The following is a 24,027-nucleotide window of genomic DNA, read 5'->3' as shown; positions in this document are numbered from 1 at the left end:
ATATAGGTCTTCTGACAACTTAAAATAAACCACTTGGTTTATTGATATTTTCAGCCATCAAGAGCTTTAAAAGCATTTGACCAGACCTAATTTTATGCAGAGTCTTAACGGTATGCATTACAAAAATGCAGTAAGAAGTTCTCTAGCAAACAGGTTTCATTAAGATTTGTTTTATGATCTTGTTCTAGGATTTAATACAGAGATTGATTGATGGATGAGTTGAATTACTACTGTGGAACTTTTGGGGCGTACAGAACATTAATTTTAAAATGCATGTCTATCATCCTTATGATTTATTCTTTTTTTTCTTACTAGATCAGGTCATACATTTCCAAACACTATAAAAATTAGAAGCTCTTAGCTTAATAATAACTAGCAAGGAAAAATGTCAGTACTCAAATTGGGCAAAACATTGGGATAACATTAGCTTATGAGAGAAGTAAGAGTTATGTTGCAAACTCTAGGTCTGTACTGCTCCCAATGAAGTTAATAAAAGAGTTTTGCCATTGACTTCAAAAGGAGCGAGACCAAGCAAGAACAAAAACCATTGTTTCTTCACATTGGCCCTAATTCAGCAAGGTACATGAACACGTTCTTACTTTTAAGCAGCTGAATAGTCCTGGTGAAGCCCGGGAGAGACTACTCATCTGCTTAAATAGTTTGATGAATCAGAGCCCCTGGAATCAGGCCTAACCTAAAGACCCTATCTAAGCAAAAACTCCCATTGGATGGAATCTTGCCCACACAGTCTTGCAGGATTGGGTACTTAAGGAATGTCAGCTTTATGCATTTGCCTTTAATAAATGTGTAGCAAGTTAGTTCGTGTATCAGATGCCTACTTTGTGTAGGTGAAATTCACTTTGCCTTATGCAAGTGAAGTGACGGGGATTGGAGGGAGGTAAAATTCACTTCCCAGCCAAAACCACTCTGCAGATGCTACTACAATTTATGAGGTGAAATAGCAGCCTTCTCTGCCATTTCTCCAGGATGTTAGGCCCTGGCAGCCACATAATTGACAACTCCACTGTCCCAGTGCCACCTCTGCATTGGCCTATATGGGGTTAGCATAGAGACCTCTGAAACCAATGAAGTTACAGTGCCTTGAACCAGTATAAAGGAGCGGAAAAACAAGTGGTCTGTGTCTGCTCTAGATTTCCCATCAGTCCCTCTAGAAGCTTTAACTGGTGTAGACATTCTTCCACAGACACTCCACAGCAAAGTCAATACCCCCTGCCACTTGCAACACCTGTTTAAAGGTTAACTTTGTTCATTCCAGCAATTTGTGTACCAGAGATACTCACTGAAATGCGGGGCAATATGCACCCAAACCTCAATCAATCATGCTGGAATGAAATTCACAAGCAGCACAAGGCATATGCACCCATTTACATTCTCAAAAAACAGCTTAAATGGCACAAAGCCTATGTGCCAGCCCACTGCACAGAGTGAATTTCACCTACTAATGGTTGGGAGACATTGCAGAATCTGCAAATTCATTAATTTTGATAAACAGATACATGATCAAAAAGAAAAATACAAGTACTCTGTTCATGTATTTTGAAAACCACAGTTTAGTTTAAATTATGAAAACACTTAATAGTTATCCAAATTACAGTGCACTTAGGAGCCCCATTCAGGAACCAGGACCCCAAGAACAGTCACTGCCCCAAAGATCTTACCATCTAAGTAAATATCTCATAGTATAGGAAGTTATATGAATAACTTGTAAAAGTAAGTCTTAGTAAAGTGATACCAAAATGCAGCACTCTGCTACTAAAGCCACATTGTCAGGTTAAGATCTTTTTTCTTGTTTCCTATGATACTAAGAACAATTTAGATTATTAAAATGCAAAAACACTTTAGAAATCCAATTAGTTTTTTCCACTCTTTATGCTGTTTCCTGTTACATTTCTCTCAGATTGAACAGAACATAGCCTGGCCAGTTTCATTTTTTATCTTGCTAGTTAATTTCTCTTACAGGCCTCATGTATGGCACAATGTTGCAAGGTCTGGTTTGCAGACAGTAAAATGGAATGCTTGTTTGGTTTTTTTTTTTTTTAACTATTTCCATTGGAATTAATGATACAATCGTGGAAACAATTCTGTCATTCAGGATTTGTAAGAGGGTGTTTTTTTTTATTAAAAAAAAATTCTAAATTTAGGACCAAATTTGATTGGACACTGTGGAGTCAGACCATTTCTGAGTGGGGAGGTTGAGAGATTTGTCTGATTCACAATGTGAGAATTAGCTCTGAACCCTTCAAGAGGAATCCACATGGGTTACTAGAGTCAATAGGATTCTACTCACCATATCCCTTAGAAGGATGGGTCTTGGTGATGTTCTGCAGTACCAAAGAAAAAGGCCTATTCTATTAAATATGGCATAATCAACAGGGCTGATTTTCCCTCCCAGAGTACAACCCACAAGGGAAGACTCTGTGAGGCTCCTCTAAGGGAGATCCCTCTACACTCTTCCTTCAAGGGATACAGGATTTGCCCCTGAACCTGATCAGTCCCCAGTGAGCAAAGCAGATCTCAGGGGATCCACAGAAATGGCCAACTTCACAGAGGTCCTGTGCTTCCGAACCCTCTCTTCTCTCCTCCAGATTCTCTTACTATTCCGCTCCATTAAAGCAGTGCTACTAGGGGCTCTCCCTGGGCTGGCCATCGGAAGTGGGCACCACAGAAGAGATATTAGAGCCCCAGGCTATATTATTTTTTCCAGGGAATTTTCCTGAAGGGTACAAGGTGCTTCTCCCAGGCCCCACCTCTGCCCTCCCACACCCAAACTCTGCCCCCTTCCTCCATGCGAAACCTAAACCTGCAGAGCATCCTCTCTGAGGTCCAGAGGAGGATGGGAAGGGAGAAATGGTGCCACAGAAGTGACTGAACTACCCATCAGCACAGGACTGGGGAGATCCACAAGTGAAGGGTCTCCTGCATCTGTGGATCTAAGAGAGACTATCCAGGGCCATGCTATTTTCTCCTGATTTGATGCATTGTAGCTCAAAAAAGGTCTGTGCAGACCAAAAACGTCTCAGTGTCTCATCCTCTCTACTAATTAATTGTACTAACAACTTGACCCAAATTAAATCTTCTATGTGGTCTGATAACATTAACAGCCTGTTTGTGGGGGGAAAAGTTACCTGTGCATGAATGTAAGTGCTTTTATAATGTGCTTTGAGAGGAATACCTCAGTACTAAAAAACCCACAAAACAGCCCTACTGGAAAGACCCTTAACTGATTTTTACCAAAGTTTACCCTCTTGAAGTCTGTATTGGCATTCCTAGCCCATCCAAACCTCCCAGTGATGTCAGTGGAAAATCTGAGTGTGCTGGAATTGTAGGACTGGTCCCAGATCCTCAGATACAGTGAGCAAGGATAGATGCCCCCCTAAGCCACCTTTCACCTACCCAGCAGTCCCAGAACCAGGGGGATAGAAAGAGCCTTCTATAGTCTTAGAGCAGTGCCTGGGCTGCTCTAAATTACTTCCATTAGAGTGGCCCCCTCTCAGCACCCCATGACCTGTTCATTATTTGTAGTACAATAGTACCTCAAGACCCCAACCAAAACCAGAGCCAGATTGTGCTAGGCCCCAGTTTGAGGCAGCTTTGGCTCAAAAGGGACTTAGGCAGAACCAAGAGTCTGGACCTTGAGGTATAAAAGTTTGGCGGATCCTTTTCAAACTAAAAAGATAAGATACATCTATGTTATTGCCTAAACATTATCTTATACAAGAATTGTTTATTTTGTTCTATAGGCATTTGAAGCAAAATTGTTATACAAAAGAAAACACCAGTTTTTGGTGCACCTCTCTTATTTAATGTGTTATTTAGCACCATATTATTATACATTGAGAAGTCTATAAGTAGTTGGTAAAAGATTTATATATGGGTAGATTAATGGGTATTGGAGCAGAATTTTGATACTCAGGTAGGTATGCCAGTGTCTTTCAGCATATAAATAGATTGACCTTGAGCTAAAACTAATTATAACAGATTAGAAATGTGGCATTACCAATCTTCGTTTGCATAATACATGTAGCTCAAAGGTTTGAAGCCACTTGCTCCTCACACTGGTCTTAGGGTTGTATGATCTGAGCTGAGATCTGGAATAGATCTCTTTTTTAATATTTTGTTTAGCTATGTCATCATTTGGACAAAGTTCTGGTTTGGTGATATATTTCCTTACTTTTATTGTTAATATTCAGAAGTGTCTGCACTCTGTTGAAATTCAACAGTCATTAGACAATAAGGCTGGATTCTGCAGCCTTTACAAGGCAAAACTCCCTCTGATCTCGATGAGAATTTTGCCTGAGTAAGGATTGCAAAACTCAGGCCTATAATTCTGTAAACTTAAAGGATTTTTTCTCTAGATTATTGATAAAGCATTAAAATATCATTTTATAAAAATTAGTTGCCTATAACATACTGCACCATTTGAATGGAGTGCACTGGCTGCAGACCAAGATGATAGCTGTGATACTGTTATAGCATGCTGTATACCACAGGGATATTGTGTTACCGCAGGAAAAACATGAATATGACATTAGCAATATCCATCAGCAGCCTAGTGATTTCTTCTGTACTGAACTATTTTACAGCATAGGCAATTTTCCACCCCACAGGGTGTTCTGGCCTTTTTAGCTTTTTCACTTCTTCAGAACCAACAAAAAAAAAACTTCTGTTCACCAAGCCTGACTAAGTCCTATGCACAACATTTATTTTTCTAACTATACATGGGTAGTTCAGAAGCACTGTTTTAAAATATTAAACATAAGACAAGCTGTTCACAAGCAGAATTGTAAACAACATATGTATGTGGTGGTACATGCCTATGCCATCCTCAGAGCAGCTCAGGGAAGGGATTCCTCTTTGCTCCACTATGAGGGAAGTAGTTTACTGTAGCTCTTGAAATGTTAATTCCCCCTTCACTCTGGCTGGCATGTAGGGGAGAAGACCCATTGCTCCCCATCTCCCTGCTTTTCCTCAGCCCACTCCTACGCAGGGCTGGGGAGACAGCACTGACCTCACAAACCTGCTCTCTTTCCTGCACCTGGGGTGGCAACTCAGGCAAGCCACATTTGGGGGTGGGGAGGTACTTAAGCTCCTTTACCCCAAATCACTGCACATGGATATGACAATCTTCCTCCTGAAGACACACTATAGACATGAGCAAAACACTATGCCAGAATGAAAAGACCTGAACATGCATGCACAATAAATTTAAAACCACATGTATTCTCTTTATGAGCTATACTTGCCAATGGAGACGTCAGCTTTCAAGCTTCACATCTCATATCAAATGCTATTAATAGAATTACATTTTAAACTAATGGTGAAATGGCATAATTAGTTGTGTGTGTTGATTATTGCTCCCAATAAATGGTTGCAGATAATTGCTTTATTATTGCTATCTAGTCTCATTTAGATAGCTAGCTTCTCTCAGTCTCTAAAAAGAGAGTACAAATGTGGTCCTCAATTAATTTGTATCTCTGATATAAACAGAGTGGGTTCTATTCTACTCCCCCTTCACAGCGAGGTCCATATGCATCACACTAATTAGTCACAGAACTGACATTAATGCTAAGTCCCCCACATTTCAGTGGGAGAACAGACTCCCAAGAGCATGCATTTGTGTATGTTTATCCACTCAATATTTGGAGGCAGTGTGTAACCTGCCCTGAGCTGCCAGCTAAGTACTAGCTTGATAAAACTCCCAACATTTCAATGGCAAATCCCATCATTTTATATTTTTTTCTTGGCAGTCAGATTGTGGCCCAGCCAAATGTGACTGCGCAGGGGAATAAAGGGGGACCAAAACCTTAACTTTTATATGGCCGCTTTAGCTTCCCCTGCCTCACAGCTTGAGTATAGGAGGCATAGTAAAGACTGCAGCCCAGCATTCTCCTTCCACGCAGGTAGGCCAGGAGAAGGTACAGAGGAAGAGGAAATGGGAGGAGCCTTGACTCCCCCATGCCTCCCTTAACTGGCCAGCAGAGCTGAGCCAGCACAAAGTGGGGAAAGAACTTCACTAAATTACACCGTCTTCAAAGCAAGGGAAGGGACTGTAACTTGAGTCACAATTCCTCCCAAATTCCTCCTTAGAGTGGTACAGCTGTGGTCCATCCCCTCCTACAAGGTTGAGCTTAGAGGTTCAGTCTAGTATTATTACAGCCCTCATGAACTAATGCACACCTGAGAGCAGGGGCCTGGTCTTTTTATTTGTCCCATGAAGCACCTTGCTCACCCACAGCACCATATAAATAATAATGTCAAGGTAACTTTTGACACCGCTTCTATTGATTGTGGGGGTGTAGGGATGGAAAACTGATTATATGTTCAGATTGATGACTCATCAGTTCTGCTGAATAAAGTGAGAAGTTGAATAATTTCATCATGAGAAAAGTCAAAGACTCAAAACAGTCTCTAGGAAACATTTCAACAATTGAAGTTGGAAGATTAGAGGTTCTATTTCACCACAGCCAGCCAAAATATTTTGTTTTTAAATAACAAGATTTTCAGTAAGGATGGATAGTATTTTTTGTTCTAAGAATACAGCAATCAAACATTTCTCTAGGGAGAGAGTATCAAAGGGGTAGCCGTGTTAGTCTGGATCTGTAAAAGCAGCAAAGAGTCCTGTGGCACCTTATAGACTAACAGACGTTTTGGGGCATGAGCTCTCGTGGGTGAATACCCACTTCTTCGGATGCATGTCATGCTCCAAAACATCTGTTAGTCTATAAGGTGCCACAGGACTCTTTGCTGCTTCTAGGAAGAGAGTGGGGGAAGGCAACCTTTCTAGAGTCACAATTACGTGTGAAGATGCATTAGTAGTACCAGATTCTCTGCACTCCAAGACTTTCCAAAACACTGCTGCTTCAATAAGAGCCTCCAGTTTTTTAAAAAAATAAATTGAAAATCATTCCTTGGAGTCATTTGAGTCCTTAAATTGCTTAGCATCCTCAGTGAAGTGAATCGGAGTTAAAAATTGGTAGGACTTGGGCCAAGACCCTGCTAACATACATGTTCTTCGTTTTAAGTATTATGCATAATATTTGCATGATTGAGGCCTTTTTAAGGAAACAGCCTTTTAGCAAAATCCAGATCACATTAATACATATTCACATGCAGTTGTGCAATTCTAGACATTTCCCCTTCCAACAATATACTGATTACTGTATTCTCAAAAAAATTATCCATCCTTAGGCTCACAAAATTGCAAATACCATATTCTTTACTTAAAAAAGAAACTATTTCAACTCAGCGAGATAGACCTCCCGTATCTTCCAAGATGACTTAGGGTTTTTTTCCTTTTTTTCCTAGAGACCATCTTGAATTTCTGAATCATTTAGTCATTAAAAAGCAATTTCTCAGACCAAAAGAATCTCCCGGACAGTCAATTGACTTCTTACATACCCTGTATTCCCTTGAAGTCTGTGGGATCCTTTGGGTGAGTGTCAACTACTTGAATGAGTGAATTCGGCAGGATCGGGCCCATAGTATGGCTGATGGTTTTGACATTTGGCTATAGAAGAACTATAACCTTTTCAGTATTCAATTTAAACCATATACAGGCTAACACCTATTCACTCCTTACTATTACAGAAGTGACAGGCAGCTACTTAGATCTAATAGACAAGTGTACTGAATGGCTGATATATGAGGTTATCCTGCATACACTGCTGTGTATAAGGCGAATGCGTAAGAAATATACTCCCTCCTTAGACACCCAGACACAGGATGGGCTTTTTGCCTTAATTTAAACCGATCCACGGATCATATCTGTGATTACAGCAGCACCTGAACTCTATCACCCTGCCTGCCACCTGAGCTAAGAGATAGAAGAGAATTAAGCCAACAGCAGAGAGATCTCCCGGAAAGCAAATTAAAACTAAGGCGATCGCCAACTACCAAACAACAGTAGCGGGCTCTGCCAAGCCAGGCACATTGGGTCGCCTAGCCCCGGAGCAGCACGTCCCAGTGGAAAGGAAGGATGCAGCCTGAGCAAGGAGGAGGGCACCACCAGTGATGGGGGAAGAGGCTTGAGGAGGGGTCCGGGTGCAGTCCCAGCTGCGAGGAGAGGGTGGGAGTCTCAGCCTGAGTATGGCGGGGTCTTCATTGGGGCAGCATCCAGGCAGCTCTAAAGCACGCACGAGCCTCTCTCCCCCAAACCCTTCTCCCTCTCACATCTCTACAGCAGACACTTGAGCCCTGCAGATAGGTGTCCCGGGTGCTTTACGCCAGATCACGGGGGTTTCGTGCAACCCAAGAGCCTGGGCTTCCTCCCCCACCTCCCCCCTTTGGAGGGTCCGATCAGACTCTCCCCTCTACTTTCGGTGGGACTTTGAAAAGGCATCGCATGCGGGATGGCACCGGCACAGACCGCTTCATTCAATCACCTCCGAGCCGTGATGGTTCAAAGCCAGTTGGGCAGCCCCTGGCCGGAGACCGGCTGCAGGAAGGACTTACTGTGTTTTCTTTGCCACTGCCCCCTGCAAGCCCCACGCTCAGCAGCATTTCTGGACGCCCCTGGGAAGCAGCTTCCGAGGCATCTCCCGTTACGGTACGTGCTGCTGGTGAATGCAATCCTCCCCTTACCATTAGATCTTCGCACAATGTTCTCCAGAAAGGTGTTCTGGGGAGCCACCAGCCCTCTCCTTCCCCCAGCCATAGTCATGTCTTCCGGAGTCCAGCGCGGAGGCTTGGATCAGGGCTGCGGGAAGCTAAGCGCTCCCACTCCACGCTCTTCCCGCTCTGAGCGCCTCATGCTCTCCGCTGGGACCCCACCGCCTCTGCAGCATCAGCTACTCCAGCCACCCAGCCTCCCACTGCATCCCTGCTGCTTCGGCCGCCGCCTGGACCGGTCCGGCAGCGCCCTCTGCTGGGCACAATCTCAGCCATTCCCAACCCAGGTCCTGAGGCTCAGGCGGCGGGAGCCCGAGGATGCTGGAGGAGACAGGCAACGCCTGTACTGCAGCACCCTCACCTGGGCACAAAGAAATATGGCGCTGTCTGAAGCGTCCCCGGCCCGACTTCCCTTCTGCAGGCAAAGAGCCAGCATAAAGGGAAGGGAAATCCTAACGACACACTACTAGTGTGGACCTTTAACCTGCACAGCTGGGGTCAGCTTTGTAAGACCAGGGCCAAGTTCCAAGCACACCCGGGCCACTTCATAGCTTAGGGCAAAAATCATGGGAAACCCCCAAACATATCAACTTTATCTGAATTTGCTTTGAATTATAGAGATCCTTCAAACCTATCAGGCAAAGCTTAGGGCGTGAATCTAGCCAGCCAAAACAGAGGGCTGGAGTCGTGTCGTCCCGCCCCCCCCCCCCCCTTGCACTGATTTAACAATGGTGTAATCCCAATGTAAGGGGAAAGGGGGGGGGGAAATAAACCCAGGGCTTCAGAGTTCTAACAAGAGTTGACTACTACACCAAATAATGTCTGGGTAATCATCTCTGCTGCCCCCTAAGAGCCATCTCCCAAAACTTTTATCACTTAAGAATGAAATAATAAATACATCCTTACTAACCTTTACCAGGCACACTGAGACCTTCAGATGGAAAATACTAATGAAGTGTAAAGTGTTATATCAATATGTTTTAAGAACATTAAGCCTCACAACACCCCTCTGAGGGAATTAAGAGTTACTGCCCCTGTTTTACAAATGGAGCAACTAAGGTCTAAAAGTTAAGGACTCTGATTCTAGGGTGGGTGCCTAATTGAGATATCATGGCATGATTTTCAGAATAGTAGTCACAAGGCCAGATGATCCTCAGCTGAACTCAGTAAAGCTACACCCATTTATAGCAGTTGAGGATCTGCCCCCTCTTTAGTAATCATTCTGGGTTTTCATTCATTCCTAAAATGACTTATTTTAAAAGGCTGTTTTGTATTATGGGGCTAAACATCAGCTCAGTTAGAGTGAAGAGAGATATATTTAAATAGTCAAGTATCAGAGGGGTAGCCGTGTTAGTCTGAATCTGTAAAAAGCAACAGAGGGTCCTGTGGCACCTTTGAGACTAACAGAAGTATTGGGAGCATAAACTTTCGTGGGTAAGAACCTCACTTCTTCAGATGCAAGCGTAAAGCATCCCTAAAGACATTTTAAACCAGCCAGCAGAATATTTCCCCAGGTCTCCCCCACTCCCGTTATCTCTGGCAGCTGGGCAGACCCAGGATCAGAGAAGCATACAGATAAAGTCACCTTTTTACACACATACACCCCTTCCCCTTCCTGAACTGCACCAAGCGCTGATGGCTGCAACTCAGGTTCTGGACATTAGTTAATTCATTTTGCAAGTAAGAATTCCCTTCCCTCCAAGGAAGGGATTTTCCAAAGCCTACTCATTACCATCTATACAGATTCAGCATAAAAGGCTACTATTATGATTATGCAGGATTCTATACCCATTGTGCTGTAACTTTGCACAGTTAGAATGGCTATATAAAGTGGAAAGCAAGCAGACTTCTCCTTATCTCCTCCTCTCTAGACTTCACCCACAACAAAGCCTGATTACTCAGGCTTGGTGTAGATGTAGTGAATTTTCCCTTAGTTAATATGTGGATACTGCACTGATGCTTCACACTGGACATTCCAACTTTGAGTCTAATTTAGCTCGGTTTCTGGAAAAATTTAAACTGTTACAAAGACAGATGCAATACCTTGCTTGGGTCATCCACCTGCCTTTACAGTTCAATGGTCTCTGAAGAGATGACTATTCAGGTATCTTTAGGACTTTAAAATATAAGGTGCTGGTTTTTGTTCAGTAAAGGCATTTGGGCAGATCTTAAAAATGGAATAATCTTGACCCTCCCCCTTGTTAGGAAGAGCTACCAGCTGTCAGACAGAATCAGATTGGCTGAGTTGTCCAGCAAAATAGGACCATTCACTCATGTTTTACTGGGCTATCATTTTCATTGGTCTGAAAGAAAGTTATAGATCATTTCTACAACTCTCCTCCCCACAAAAAACCTAGTTAAAACCAAATATGCCTTTAGTAATATTCAGAGCAGGTATTCTAAAAGAATGAACTGGAAGAGATATTAGACAGTTCACTGATGGGATAACAGCTATTAATCTCTTGGAAGGACTCTTCTCAGGTACATATTGGTCACTAGGCACATTCCATTCTTTAGGAGTACAAATTTGAGATGATTTGTGTTTCTAAACAAGGATATATGCTTAGCATCTGGAGTCCACTTTATTTAGAGTGAGTGAGATGACTATATAGTATTATACACCTATACATGTATCAAAGTTTGCCTTTCACTACCAAACCTCTCAGGGGAAGTCAGTCATAGAAACACTGAGATTTTTTTCTACTAGAGCTTGTCTATGATGCTAGAACTCAAGAGTGGATTGCAACTTGGCCCAGCTAACACAACTGTAGGCTCTAGCACTGATGCACTTACACATTTGTCAATACCAGAGTAGACAAACATTTATTCCTAGAACAAATGTTTGTAGGGTCTTAACATGTAGAGGCCTCCTGATGCCACCTTGTGGTAGGAACATGACCCTGCAGTTCCTACCAATCAGTGCAAAGATTTCAACAAAGGCCACTCTTGTTGAGGGCTCTTTTACTTGCTTACAAACCACCCCATGATAGCCTTAAAGAAGAGTTCAGATATCACACCTTAAGGGTTCTCACATGACACTTCTTGTTGTTTACTCCTTATCCAGACCTTTCTCCCATCTCATGCAGCTTACCCTTCTGGGTCTAGGACAAGCACATGCTGCAGATGAAGCCTGAGAAATGAAGAAATTTAAGACAAGGTCTTCCCAGGCTAGGAAGAAACAACAGTCCCACACATTTAGTATACATCCCTCCCAAGCTCCTTTTGGGAAAGCTAACCCGGATTTCACAGCTATCCTGTCCCTTAGGCAGGATAGTAGGCTCCAGGGCCAATTCCCCTGAGCCTTTCCCTCCTCACACTCTCTCAGTAGCACCTCTCTGCTTCCCTTACCAGTGAACTCTCAACCCTCCACGGGAAACTTCCTCCTGCTTATTGGGAAGCTAGGAGATCTCCCTAGCTCCCCCTTGTCTGCACTTCTCTGATACAGCTCACTCTCACACCCAGAAAGGGCCTACAGAAAATGTCTCTTTTTACCCTACCACTTCCTCTTATTACCCTCTGCTTCTTTTTTATGACACTCCTTGCCCCCCCTCAGCTGAGATGAATAGCTCATTGAGTTGGCTTGGGGGAATCAAGTGAGCTAAACAGTCCCTACTGGGAGGCAGCTAATTAATCACAGGGGACTGGTCCTGTTCCCTTTTAAAGGGGCCAAGCACCCTGTGACAAGTGTCTATACTAGAACATAAAACTGTGTTAATTAACCCAAGTTAACTGACAATCAAGTTAAAGCTAGTCAGAGGAACACAGCTGGATTCTGGTTAATCTCCAGTGCAAGGTGAGCAAGACATCTGACTTCAGCAAGAACCAAGAAATGATCATGTTTATAGAGCTATGTTGGAGTGGCTCCTGGTGTTGGGGATTGACCGGACTGGTGACCAATACAGAGAGAGAATCAAGCACCTCAAGACTGATTGCTACCCAGTCAAGTATGCTAACGGTACCTCTGGGAACTCCCCAGTCTCTTTTAAGATGATTTTATTGGGTGCTGAGAACTTCACCAAGCACACAACAATAGTGCACTAATAGTGCACTGACAATAGTGCATGACAATCTGCTGAGCAGTGATGGCATCCTTATAACCCCCAGTCACAGACACTGCTGGAGGTGAGCCAGTTGCCAGATGAAGCACGCAAAGTGACCCCAATGCTTACACCTGAAGAGACTATGCCTCCGGAGCACCTACAGCACCTCCTGGATCTGTATTCAGAGAAGCTGTTCGGGGACAGTCCTAGGGAACAGCCCATAGTGGAACCAGCAGTAGAGAAAGCACTTCAGACAGAGCCTGGTAAGTTTCTGCCTTTATGTTTGTTATTAATATATGAATGGGAGGGATTTCTGGCTTGTGGCCCTATGAAATTATTAATACAAGCCAGGATAATAGTGTGCTTCCTTCAGGGTGGAACACCAATTCCATAGTGCCCCTGCACTCACACCCACGCCCCACCTGGGATTCAAAATGGACACCGGGAACTGAGGGAGAAATGTTAAACAAGCATGTATCGTGAAATTTTTACTAGTTTCTCACTGGTTGTTAGAAATATGGGTTGGGGAGCTACATTTATGAGCCTTACATAACCCTCCCTGCTAATACAGCGTACCTTATAAATTGACCACCTGTACACAGTCCCAAAAAAACAAAACAGTGTGTGTATCTGTCCCGTAGCTGTCTGAAATATGAGTCCAAACAATACCATACTGTGTATTTAGTCCACAGATGCCTGTGTTTGGAGTTCAGATTACAGCACAGGATGTCTGTCTGTCTGTGTTAGGCCTCCCCACGGCTGGCAATCTGTTGGATTTATGGTTGGATGCAGGGTGCTTGTAAGATGACTGTACTATGTCTCCATGCTAAATTAGCAGCTTGTTGATTTTACCATGATTTTTCACCCATTTTTGGCAAGTGATGATGCAAACTTCTCATGGAGTAGGAACTCCAGCTGGTCAGTTACATTCCTCTGCTTATTAAGGCTGCTTTTGTAGCTCATAAGCTCCCTATATTTGGAGATGCTGGTCAGTCACCAAGTGCCTAAAAATCTCCTCAGCCTACACAGATCTCTATCCTCCACTGGCCTGGAAAAGAAGTTCCCACTTCCACTTAGGGACCTCCAGAATAACCTCTTCCAGAGCTTGCCCCATCTGAAAGGATTGTAAGAACATAAGAATGACCATAATAGGTCAGACCAATGATCCATCTAGCCCAGTATCCTGTCTTCTAACAGTGGCCAATGCCAGATGCTTCAAAGGGAAAGAACAAAACAGGGTAATCAAGTGATCCATCCAGTCCTAGCATCTGGCAGTGACAGGCTTAGGGACACCCAAAGCATGGGGTTACGTCCAGTGCTTAATTTATAATGAAAGAGGTGCCGGGGCTCAAGCAATTTTTGTACTTTCATATTTGTACCCTCCAATTGTCACAACCCACATATGCAAAATGCACTAACGATCGAGGAGAACAAAGGGCCAGGGACACCCAGAAATAGTTGTCTGTTTCATGTACTAACATGCTCTGTTCAGTTTTTGCACTGAATTTGGTTATTTTATTGGTCATTAGGATGGCAGCTGGTCTGACTTTCTGAGTTTTACATTGCCATTTTATTTTAAACATATATTAAAGTACAAAGTCTTGAATTTGTACGCAAGGCTTCAATAGCTAGTTTTATTGGATTTAATGAAGTGGAACTTCTTCAAAGTAATCTATAAGCTATGGGTTGAAATACATGGCCAGTCTCAATAAAATTCAATAATCATCATCACAATAGTCCATAAGCTTAGAGTTGAAGTACATGGCCAGCTTTTATAAAATGCATTAAAAATATCCATACATTTCAGCACATTGAGTAATACATTGTGTGTAGAGGCAAATTAGTGTGTTTACAAAATTCATAATACAAATTCATTTTAAAAAAAATCTCCCACAGCTGCCCCACACCCTGAAACAACACAATTACAAATACCCTTTTGTTTCCCCTCATGTCTGGGACCATACAAACCCACTATGTGGGTGCAAAAAGCACCCTGAATTCCATTGCAGGGGATCCAGCCCCACTAATGACAGGTGCACTTGCTGGCTGTGTTCCAGTTCAGCAGTCCAGCAGTATCCAGAGTTCACTCTTGGTGAAAGGGTTCAACTTCTCTTTTGTCCTCGCAGACATTGTGCAGAAGACTGCAATCCACAATAATACAGAGGGCATTGATGACACTGGCAGCCAAATGGTTCTGAAGACAGTATCAATAGGATTTCAATCTGCCAAATGCACATTCCACCACCATCCTATACCTATTGACTGTGTACCTGAAGCTTCTTTTGCCAGATCCCCTGAAATCAGGGTATGGTTTCATAAACCATGGCAACCGAGGGTAAGCAAGGTCCCCTAGAATAACAGTGGGGACAGTGACTCCATTTATAACAGTGTAATTTGGTGGGAATAATGTCCCAGTTTCTCCATGAAGATGAAATCCCAATCTCCAGAAAACTCTTACATCATGCAACCTTGCCAGTGCATCCCACATTAGTGTCCATGAATCTGCCTCTGTGGTTGACCAGGGCCTGCATAACAATAGGGTGGCACTCTTTGCAGGTAACATACTCATGTGCTTCTTGCACAAGGCAAATTATGGACACAAGAGTCCCATCAATGGCCCCAGCACAGTTTGGAAAGGACATTCTCTTAAAGCCAGCAATTATTTCAGGAAAATATTTAATGCCCACCACCTTTGGGTAAATCACAGTCCCGATTGCCTCACAAACCTCTGCCACAACAGCTCCCACAGTTGACTTGCCAACTCCAAATTGGTTAGCAACAGATCTGTAGTACTCTGTGGTAGCCATCTTCCAGATGCTTATAGCAACCCACTTTTGGACTGGCATAGTCTCATGCATATTTCCCCGTGCTAGAGGACCAGGGTAAGCTGATCCAAAACCTCCAAGGATGTCTGCTTCTTCATGCAAAAGTTCTGGAGCTACTGCTGGTCACCCTAGCTCTGCATGATTGTGTAATCCCACCAGTCTGTGTTTACAGTCCTACTCCAGAACCACTGGTCTATTCATGGGGATGTGTGGTTATGACAACAGGCATGAGCAGCAGCATCTGGGTCATGGCTGGTGTGTCAGTACCCGCTTCTCAGAGGTGCCTTTGGTAGGTCAAATACCATCACTAAAATGCCCACCAGCATCTCACAGGTGCTTTGTCTGATTCCTGAAATAGGAGTGAAAGTGCAAGTTGCAGAAATTCTTCCAGTGGGTCAGGATCCATTTTGATGGCAGTGTGTGGATCCAAGAATGGCTGAGCTGCATGCGTTGGCAGGCTCAAACCACTTCCTGTCATGCCCTGTAGTATGAACAGACAAGTCATCTCACAATCCATTATGAACTAAGCCTTAGAGTAGCTACAGCTGCCAAGGGTGCTAGGAACACTGGGATATGTTGCAATACGCCCCCACAAACAGAGGTCTTAGGTCGGTGTAGCGCAGTATAGACACAAACATGGTGGTAAGGCCCAGGTTAACTATACAATGTAGACATAACCTATGTTCCTAAGTGGAACAACCCAGTAGAGCATGAGACCATTTGATACACATGGTTGAGTAGACTTCATGGGGGCAGATATGGGGACCTATCACTGAGATGAATACAGAAAATGATGTGATCTGGTCTGACGGCATTATTTGCTTTTGGATATGTGCACAGTTCAAACTGACTTCAATGAAAGTTGCAAAGGTGCATCCAAAGGTAGGACCTAATAGTAAACTAGATATTTAACCTAAATTTCCATATTTTTATCCTCTAATCTAGGACCCTCTTACTTTATAGTTCCTGGTAAGGCCTATAAAAATTTGCTCTTCAGTACTCTCTGGCCTGTTGGATATTTACTTGTCTTTTGTTTCTCTTGTTCTGTTATGTCTAGGACAGCGGTTCTCAAACTTTAGAAACCTGAGGACCCCCATTTTCATTTAAAAATTTTCATGGACCCCCAAACACCCTCCCTTTCCCCAAGGCCCACCCCACCTCTTCTCCGCCTCTTTCAACCCCATTCCCCTTCCTCCCAGCACCTCCTGCACGCTGCTGAACAGCTGTTCCCCGGCATGCAGGAGGTGCTGGGAGGGAGGAGGAAGAGTTGATCAGTGCGGTCCGCGGACCTCCCGGAGTACCCTCATGGACCCCCATTTGAGAAACACTGGTCTAGGAGTTAATTCTTAGTAACAAAAGCTACTGGCATATAGCAAGGATGACTTTGGGGCACTCCCATTTCATATAGATAGCATTTATAATAAATGCTAGAACAGGGGTTCTCAAACTGGGGGTCAGGACCCCTCAGGGGGCCACGAGGTTATTACATGGGGGGGTGGGGTCGTGAGCTGTCAGCCTCCACCCTAAACCCCGCTTTGGTTGCAGCATTTATAATAGTGTTAAATATATTTTAAAAGTTTTTAATTTATAAAGGGGGATCGCACTCAGAGGCTTGCTATGTGAAAGGGGTCACCAGTACGAAAGTTTGAGAACCACTGTGCTAGAAGTTTAAAAAAAAAAAAAAAAGTATTGTTTGTGTTACACATTGATTGGATGCTGGCCTAGTGAGAACAGGCTCTTTGAACTTGGTTCAACACTATGGCCCAAATCCTCAAAGGTATTTAGGCTCCTAAATTCCATTGAAATCAATGGAAAATAGGAGCCTAAATACCTTTGAGGATCTGAGCCTATGTTACTCTATTTTTATACCAGCATAACACTATTGAATCAATGAAATAATGCAGCGGTTAATTAAGCCCTGTATGTTCAGAATCTAATTTGTTTGTATTGTAAATCAGCTCATTATATGAAAGATCTTTTTCTGATCTGTACTGTTCTGCACACTACTTTTTTGTTGTCTACCAAGAAAAGTTAAACAAAAAGTAAAACAAAATTAAACAATATAATAAACAACTGCCAACTCTGAAAATCAAAGGAATATTTAGTTCTTAAATCAAGTTGAATTTACTTACTGCCATATGGCTTTTGCTGGGACATAGTAATAAAATACAATACAACACAAACCACAAAAGACATTGTATTAGTCACTGTCTCATACAGACGCAAAAAACATAAAAGCTGAACTCTGAGAATAGATAAATCATAACTAAAAGGTAAAACAAAAAAATCAAAATACCTTAGTTCTTACAGTGATTTATTTATATAGGCCGAATAACATATACAGCAGTTCTGAAAAGGTCCCTGCTCCAAAAAGTTTACAATCTAAGGCTCCAATCCTGCATACACTTTCGCATGTGAATTACTTCATCCAAGTGAGTAGTACCATTGAGTTAAATGAGACTACTCACAAAAAAAAAAAAAAATTTACTCACATGCATAAGGGGTTGCAGGACTGGGAATTAAGTAATTATCAACAGTACTTAAATGATCGTGAGAAATAAGCCTAATTAAAAAAAAGTATATGTTTTTCCAGTTTGGGAATTATTGAACACTCTTCTGGCTTTCTTATGGGAATTTTTTTTTTTTTAACAAAAGTTAAGTTCCGCATGGAAAAATATTACTCAAAATAAAAGCTTTTGAGAGGACACACCCTAATATATGTGTGTGGGCTAACAGGGAAAAATCTGCTGTTGACTGCGTCTCTTCTGGACCAGTAAGGTTTTTTGTTGATGTTTCTGTTGCGTTTTGTGAATTTGCTTCAGAATGCCTAAGTCTAGATCATTCCAGCACAGGGGCACCCAAATACCACTTAACTGAGGCAGCTTGCTTGGGAGCCTGAGAGCCAAATCTTGAAATGTTAACAGTTTGCAGTCCCCACTTCCCTCTCCTCCTCCTCCCCCCCCGCATCTTTTAGATGGAGGTGGATACTGAAGTAATGGCAAGCTTCAATATGCCACATTACATTTTGATCTATGATTTTGATCATGAACTTTTTGTGTGTGGCCTCCCTTACAAAAGTGTGGAAAAACCATGGCATCTCAAAATGTATGAAGGATCAACTGGTCAAAAGATTATTTTTTTCCAAAGTGACTATGGAGGTGAATCTTGGAAAGCTAATGCTTCTGACAAGAAGAAAACTGAAGCCTTTGAGATGTGATGCTGCCAAAGACCCTGGATGGAAAAGACCATGAACACTTCTGTTAGAAATATTACTGTAGGGAGGCAGACTCTGTTGCTGGAAATCAACAGGTGCAAACTCAAGTATTTTGGTCATATCAGGCACCGAGATGGAAATACCTGCAAAAAAGTATCATGTAAGGAATGATGGTGGATCATCATAATCGGGGACGATGAGTGAGGACATGGGTAGATGATGTGTGGCAGATCACTGCGAGGTTAGCTGCTGAGTGTGCAAAGCTAGTGATTTAATTAGGAGGCTTCCAAAAATTCTGCTATGTCACCTGTATTCAGGCATGAATAAATGGACATTACATTACATATACATTTTGATCTAAGCACCCTAGCCCTATTGCATGGTGGGACATGTAGTTCTTATGTGCCATGACTCCCATTAAAGTCAAGTATTGTTGTAGGCTACGTTGCAGAACCCCATCAGCTGTATCTGGCCTGTCAACTTTCAAGACCCGAAGAAGAGCTCTGTGTGGCTTTCACCAACCAAAGTTGATCCAATGAAGATATTACTTCACTCATCTTGTCTAACTTCCACTTTGGCAACCATTGGTTTAGTGTAATCAGCAGAAATTATGTAATAGTAGCTTCTAAAATTAAATGATCTAATGATCACTTTTTCCACAATAAGCTTGCCAAAAAGCTTGTTTAGGTCCAGATTCCAGAAAATATCCATATTCATGAAGGGAGCTTTGACACTGTCCAAGAGACTTCAAGCACACACTTAAAAGTTAAGCATGTGGTTAAGTGCTTTCGTGCATAAGGAGGGATTTAAGTACATGCTTAAGTGCCTTCCTGAATTGGGAGCACAATGTAGATATACAGATATCAATTAACTGTATCACTTGAGAGTATCAACTGTGATCTGGTCTTGGGAATGGCCATCAGGAGACCTGGGTTCTATATACAGCTTTGCCAATGATGTGTGTCACTAAGCTGAAAGGTAATACATCGGTACAAAATATTTTTCCACCAGGCAGTGGGGGGAGGGTCTTGCATTGGAAGTCTCTAAAGGTTTTGATGTGTTTCATAAAGGGAAACAGGCAAAGAGGTTTATCTAAAACTGAGGGGAAAGATGGTGACACTTCCTGCAAATTTAAACTTTTAATATTTGACTCAGGAAGCCTGGAAAATGTCATACAAGCTCTGAAGGTATGTTCTTGGCATTTTGTGATAGGCTTTACCCAGCAGATAATCTCAAAATCAAATAATACACCCAAAAAAAACATTAGTTTCATTTAAAAAGAAATTAAGAATGGGTTGATGTAAGGCATATTGTTCATTTGGTTGAATCATCTGGACAAATATACCATACCTTTAAGCCTGACATTGATAAAGAAACTGCCATCTCTTATAGTCATCTCTCCAAGAGCTGCCTTAGACTGTCCAATATAGACAGTATTCAGTAAAATAAAGAGGAAATTAATGCATATACAGCGCATGTGTTTTATAACTTCTGTATTATGTATATTTAAAAATTTTGTTCTAAATATATATTTACTATGAAGTGACTGTCTTATCTCACAGTTTTACTAGTTATATTTGTAGTTAGGATTTTAAAATCCCTAACTTTTTTTTAATACATGGAAATGAAAATACAAAAAGCTCATGCTTAAATAACATCTTCCTGTCACAAAAGCTGTGCTCTCTTTCTAGTCATTTAATCTGAATGTCTTTAGCTGATTTAACATTTCATCAAATATTTTATCTCTTATAGCTCGTCATGTTGACAGATTAAATTGCTTTTGATAATTTGCCTTGTATGTAATCAGAACATTGCTTCTTTCTTTGATACTAGGTGGTATTTTCAAAAGCACCTAAATGACTAAATAACTAATTCGTCCAGGGTTGGATAGGTGCAAATAGCTTGGAATTATGCGTTCCTCATGCAAGAACATTAATTCCAAATGCAAACAAAATTGCTCCTCTGAAGTATTTGGCTGAGCCTGGGATGAAAGTGATGTCAGCGTGGAGACTAGTGAAGGGACTGAACTCCACCAGAGAGAGTACTTCCCTCTGTGCCTCCACTTGCCACTGATAAATACATATTCTATATAAAACAGCCACTATGGCACTATTCGTGGGTGTTTTATTTTAACACTTCTTAAATATTATAACTTCCTGTGGCTCCAGTGTTTGTCTTTCCTTCACTTTCCTTCCCAGGGTACCTTGTAGTGCATCGTTCCCTGTGTCATTCTACACACGTTCCCTCCCTCCCAGCTTTCCCATTCTCCTCTTTCTTTTCTAACCTATCTGTTCAAACTCTCATCTCCCCAACATCCACTCAAGCTCATAATCTCCTTCCCTAACTTGCTATGATTCTGCTCTATTTTGCCTCTTCTCCAGAGATTGGGAGGAGGCTACTGCTGCTGCAGATGCTTGCTTCCTCAGATAATATGGCTCCACTCACCACACTGGTGGCTGCTGCGGTTATATTGGGGATTAGCTCCGTAGATCAGTACGCCCACTCCTGGTGGTGTGGCTGGCCTACTGCAGAAGCTTCCCAGACAGGTCCTTCCCCTGCAGCTGCCAGCCCAGAATGAGCCGGGCTTCCTCCCTTTATACTACTAGAGCATTTAGAGCATGCCCAGTCCCGCCGAGGACGCAGGACTTCCGCTGTCAATAATATGGGCCTAACCCTGTCTGGGCTAGTGCGGGGGTAAGCAGACTCTGTCACACAACCCCTCCCAGCTTGGTATCATCTACATACTTTATAAGTGAATTCTCTATGCCATTATCTAAATTATTGATGAAGATATTGAACAGAATTGGACCCAGAACTGATCCAGCTTAACTATGAACTGATAACTACTCTCTGGGAATGGTTTTCCAACCAGGTATACACCCACCTTATAGTAGCTCCACCTAGGTTGTATTTCCCTAGTTTGTTTATGAGAAGATCATGCAAGATAGTACCAAAAGCCTTACTAAAGTCAAGATATACCACATTTACTGCTTTCCCCCATCCACAAGGCTTGTTACCCTGTCAAAGAAAGCTATTAGGTTGGTTTGACGTGATTTGTTCTTGACAATTCCATGCTGACTGTTGCTTATCACCGTATTATCTTCTAGCTGTTTGCAAATTAGTTCCCCCATTATCTTTCTAGGTACTGAAGTTAAGCTAACTGGCCTGTAATTCCCCGGGTTGTCCTTACTTCCCTTTTTATAGACAGGCACTATATTTTCCCTTTTCCAGTCTTCTGGAATCGCTCCCATCTTCCATGACTTTTCAAAGCTAACCAAAGATATGTTCCAACATGTTCTGAAGGGCAGTCACAAACAAGTCCCCCAGAGACAAAAGGCTAGCCAATGGCTCAGCCAGGTGTTAATGAGCTCAAATGGACCACCACCTGTGTAAGTGGCCACTCTTTGGCAGAAGAGAGGTATGGGGAAAAATATCTACATTTTGACAACGAAGTAGTTTGTTTCCTGGCCAGACATCAGCTGGAGATGATACTTGAGCAAGAGACAGGGCTATAAGAGGAGAGGGCCAATGCCTCAAATCATCTCTCCCTTGCTCTCTGCCCCTGGCATCATCCACAGCTGAAGAACAAAGGAAGTAGCACTGGACTGGGGGAGAGATCCTGACTGAAAGAGGTTCACCCAGTAAGACTGCTGGAACATGTGGTGAGAGAGATCTTTGCTTTGTATTCACTTAGCTTGTTAAAAGGTAAAACAACCAATTCCTAACTTGTAACCAATTCTGATTTAGATGCCTCATTACTTGTAGTAATTTAAAATCTATCTTTCTGTTGTCAGTACATTTGTTTTGTTGTTTTATCTAAGCCAGTGTGTTTAGACTGAAGTATTTGGGAAGCTACCTAATCAAAATGTTTAGGATTTCTTCACAAAAAACCCAGCAGTTCTCTCCTCCTTATGATTTGCTGGGGACAAGAGGGTTTAATATACTTGCTTTTCACGACTGCTGAGCTGGGGAATTCGGAGAAGTAAGTTTCTCACTTCAATTGGTATTTCTGAAGAATGAATGCCCGGTGCATCAATAATAAATACTGTTAATTTATAGGTGTCTCTCTTCCTTTCATCTAAAAAGATGCCAAAGCACAGTACATAAAGTCATACTGAAGAGGGCACACTACACACTGAACTATAAGGGACTTTGAGGGTGTAGAGTGTTGGTCAAGGATACAGTGACTAATCTTTTCTCCTATGAAAGGAACCATGAAGTCTTAGTTGTCCACTCAAAAGAGAAAGAAACTCAATTTTTAAATTTCTCACCCAAGGGAACCCCAGGCAGTTAGCTGTATAAATACCCTGTTATATTTTACTACTTTGTGCCTAGCACAACATGGCCCTATTCATTGACTGGCAACCTCCAGATGCTACCAGAATGCAAATAATAATACCTATATATCAATGATGGAAAGATACAGAAAGCCAGTCTGACTCTGCTAATCATTTAGGACCTGGGCATCCTGACCACTAATGCAAGTGCAGAGGACACAGATTAGAGGAGATGGGCCTAGGGGAATGCGGTCTCTTTGACATTCTCCCTTTTCATTCCCACCACACACACGCCCCTCTATATAGGTACTGTCTCTCTGACTGAGCAAGTGGTGCGCTACATGCAGTGCCCCTCTCACATTGTATTCATGGGATTGACTGGTGGAAATTAACAGTACAAGGTGCAGGACAATAGTGAATCAGACCCTTAGTGAGCATGCTGGTAGCTTACAGAAGGAAATCCAATTACTTATCCAGAATAATGCTTTAACAAGCAACAGATTTGAGTCTCATTGGAAAGCTGTTTCTTCCAGGGGCAGAGAATTGAATACTAAAATATTTCACTTCTTTGAGAAAGTTCCTAACGCAAATGTTTCAGTGGCGTAATGTGAGCGACATGGATCTCCGGGGTCAGATATATGCACGAAGGAAAACAAAAAAAGCTGAAGTTAGTGTGCAGCAGTCAGCAGTACCGCCGACGAGAAGGACCCAGAACTTTGATTTCCATAAAGGTAAGTACCACAAGCTAGTGCAAGAGAAGCAAATGACAGCTACTTTTCTCTAAATGTGACGTTCACCAGTTTAGTAAGGATCCAGGTGTTTTGGGGGGTCCCAGGCCCAAGTTTTAGTCAGGGGTATATAGTACAAGTCATGGACAGGTCACTGGCTATGAATTTTTGTTTACTGCCTGGACTTGTTCATAACTTTCACTAAAATGTAGTGACTAAAATGTAGCCTTAATAATAGTTCACTGAAGGGTGGTGTGTAAGGTGTCCGCCAAGAGCCAGAAGCCGACTGGTTGTCAAAATCATTGTGAACTGTAC

General features: G+C 42.4%; 1 protein-coding gene across 5 annotated transcripts in view; it reads right to left on the bottom strand.

Moving 5' to 3' along the window:
- KCNH1 (potassium voltage-gated channel subfamily H member 1) overlaps positions 1–12,219 on the bottom strand; it is a 330,953-nt gene extending 318,734 nt beyond the window's left edge. For 2 of the 5 annotated variants that reach the window (XR_010599908.1, XM_005301225.4), the window contains exon 1: positions 8,602–9,259. Coding sequence is in view for 1 of the 5 variants with exons in the window: in XM_005301225.4 (XP_005301282.1) it covers positions 8,602–8,680 (79 nt within the window). In the remaining 4 variants the exon portion in view is untranslated. Of the gene's footprint in view, positions 1–8,601; positions 9,260–9,538; positions 9,921–11,645; positions 11,759–11,976 lie in introns of those variants that run through there. The other 3 variants (XM_065589522.1, XM_065589524.1, XM_065589523.1) reach the window with 3 other exon arrangements.
- Between the last annotated feature and the right edge of the window lie 11,808 nt (positions 12,220–24,027).

This window comes from Chrysemys picta, chromosome 3 (assembly GCF_011386835.1).
Source record: "Chrysemys picta bellii isolate R12L10 chromosome 3, ASM1138683v2, whole genome shotgun sequence".
Lineage (NCBI taxonomy): Eukaryota > Metazoa > Chordata > Testudines > Emydidae > Chrysemys > Chrysemys picta.
This window is presented reverse-complemented; position numbering and strand designations above follow the sequence as displayed.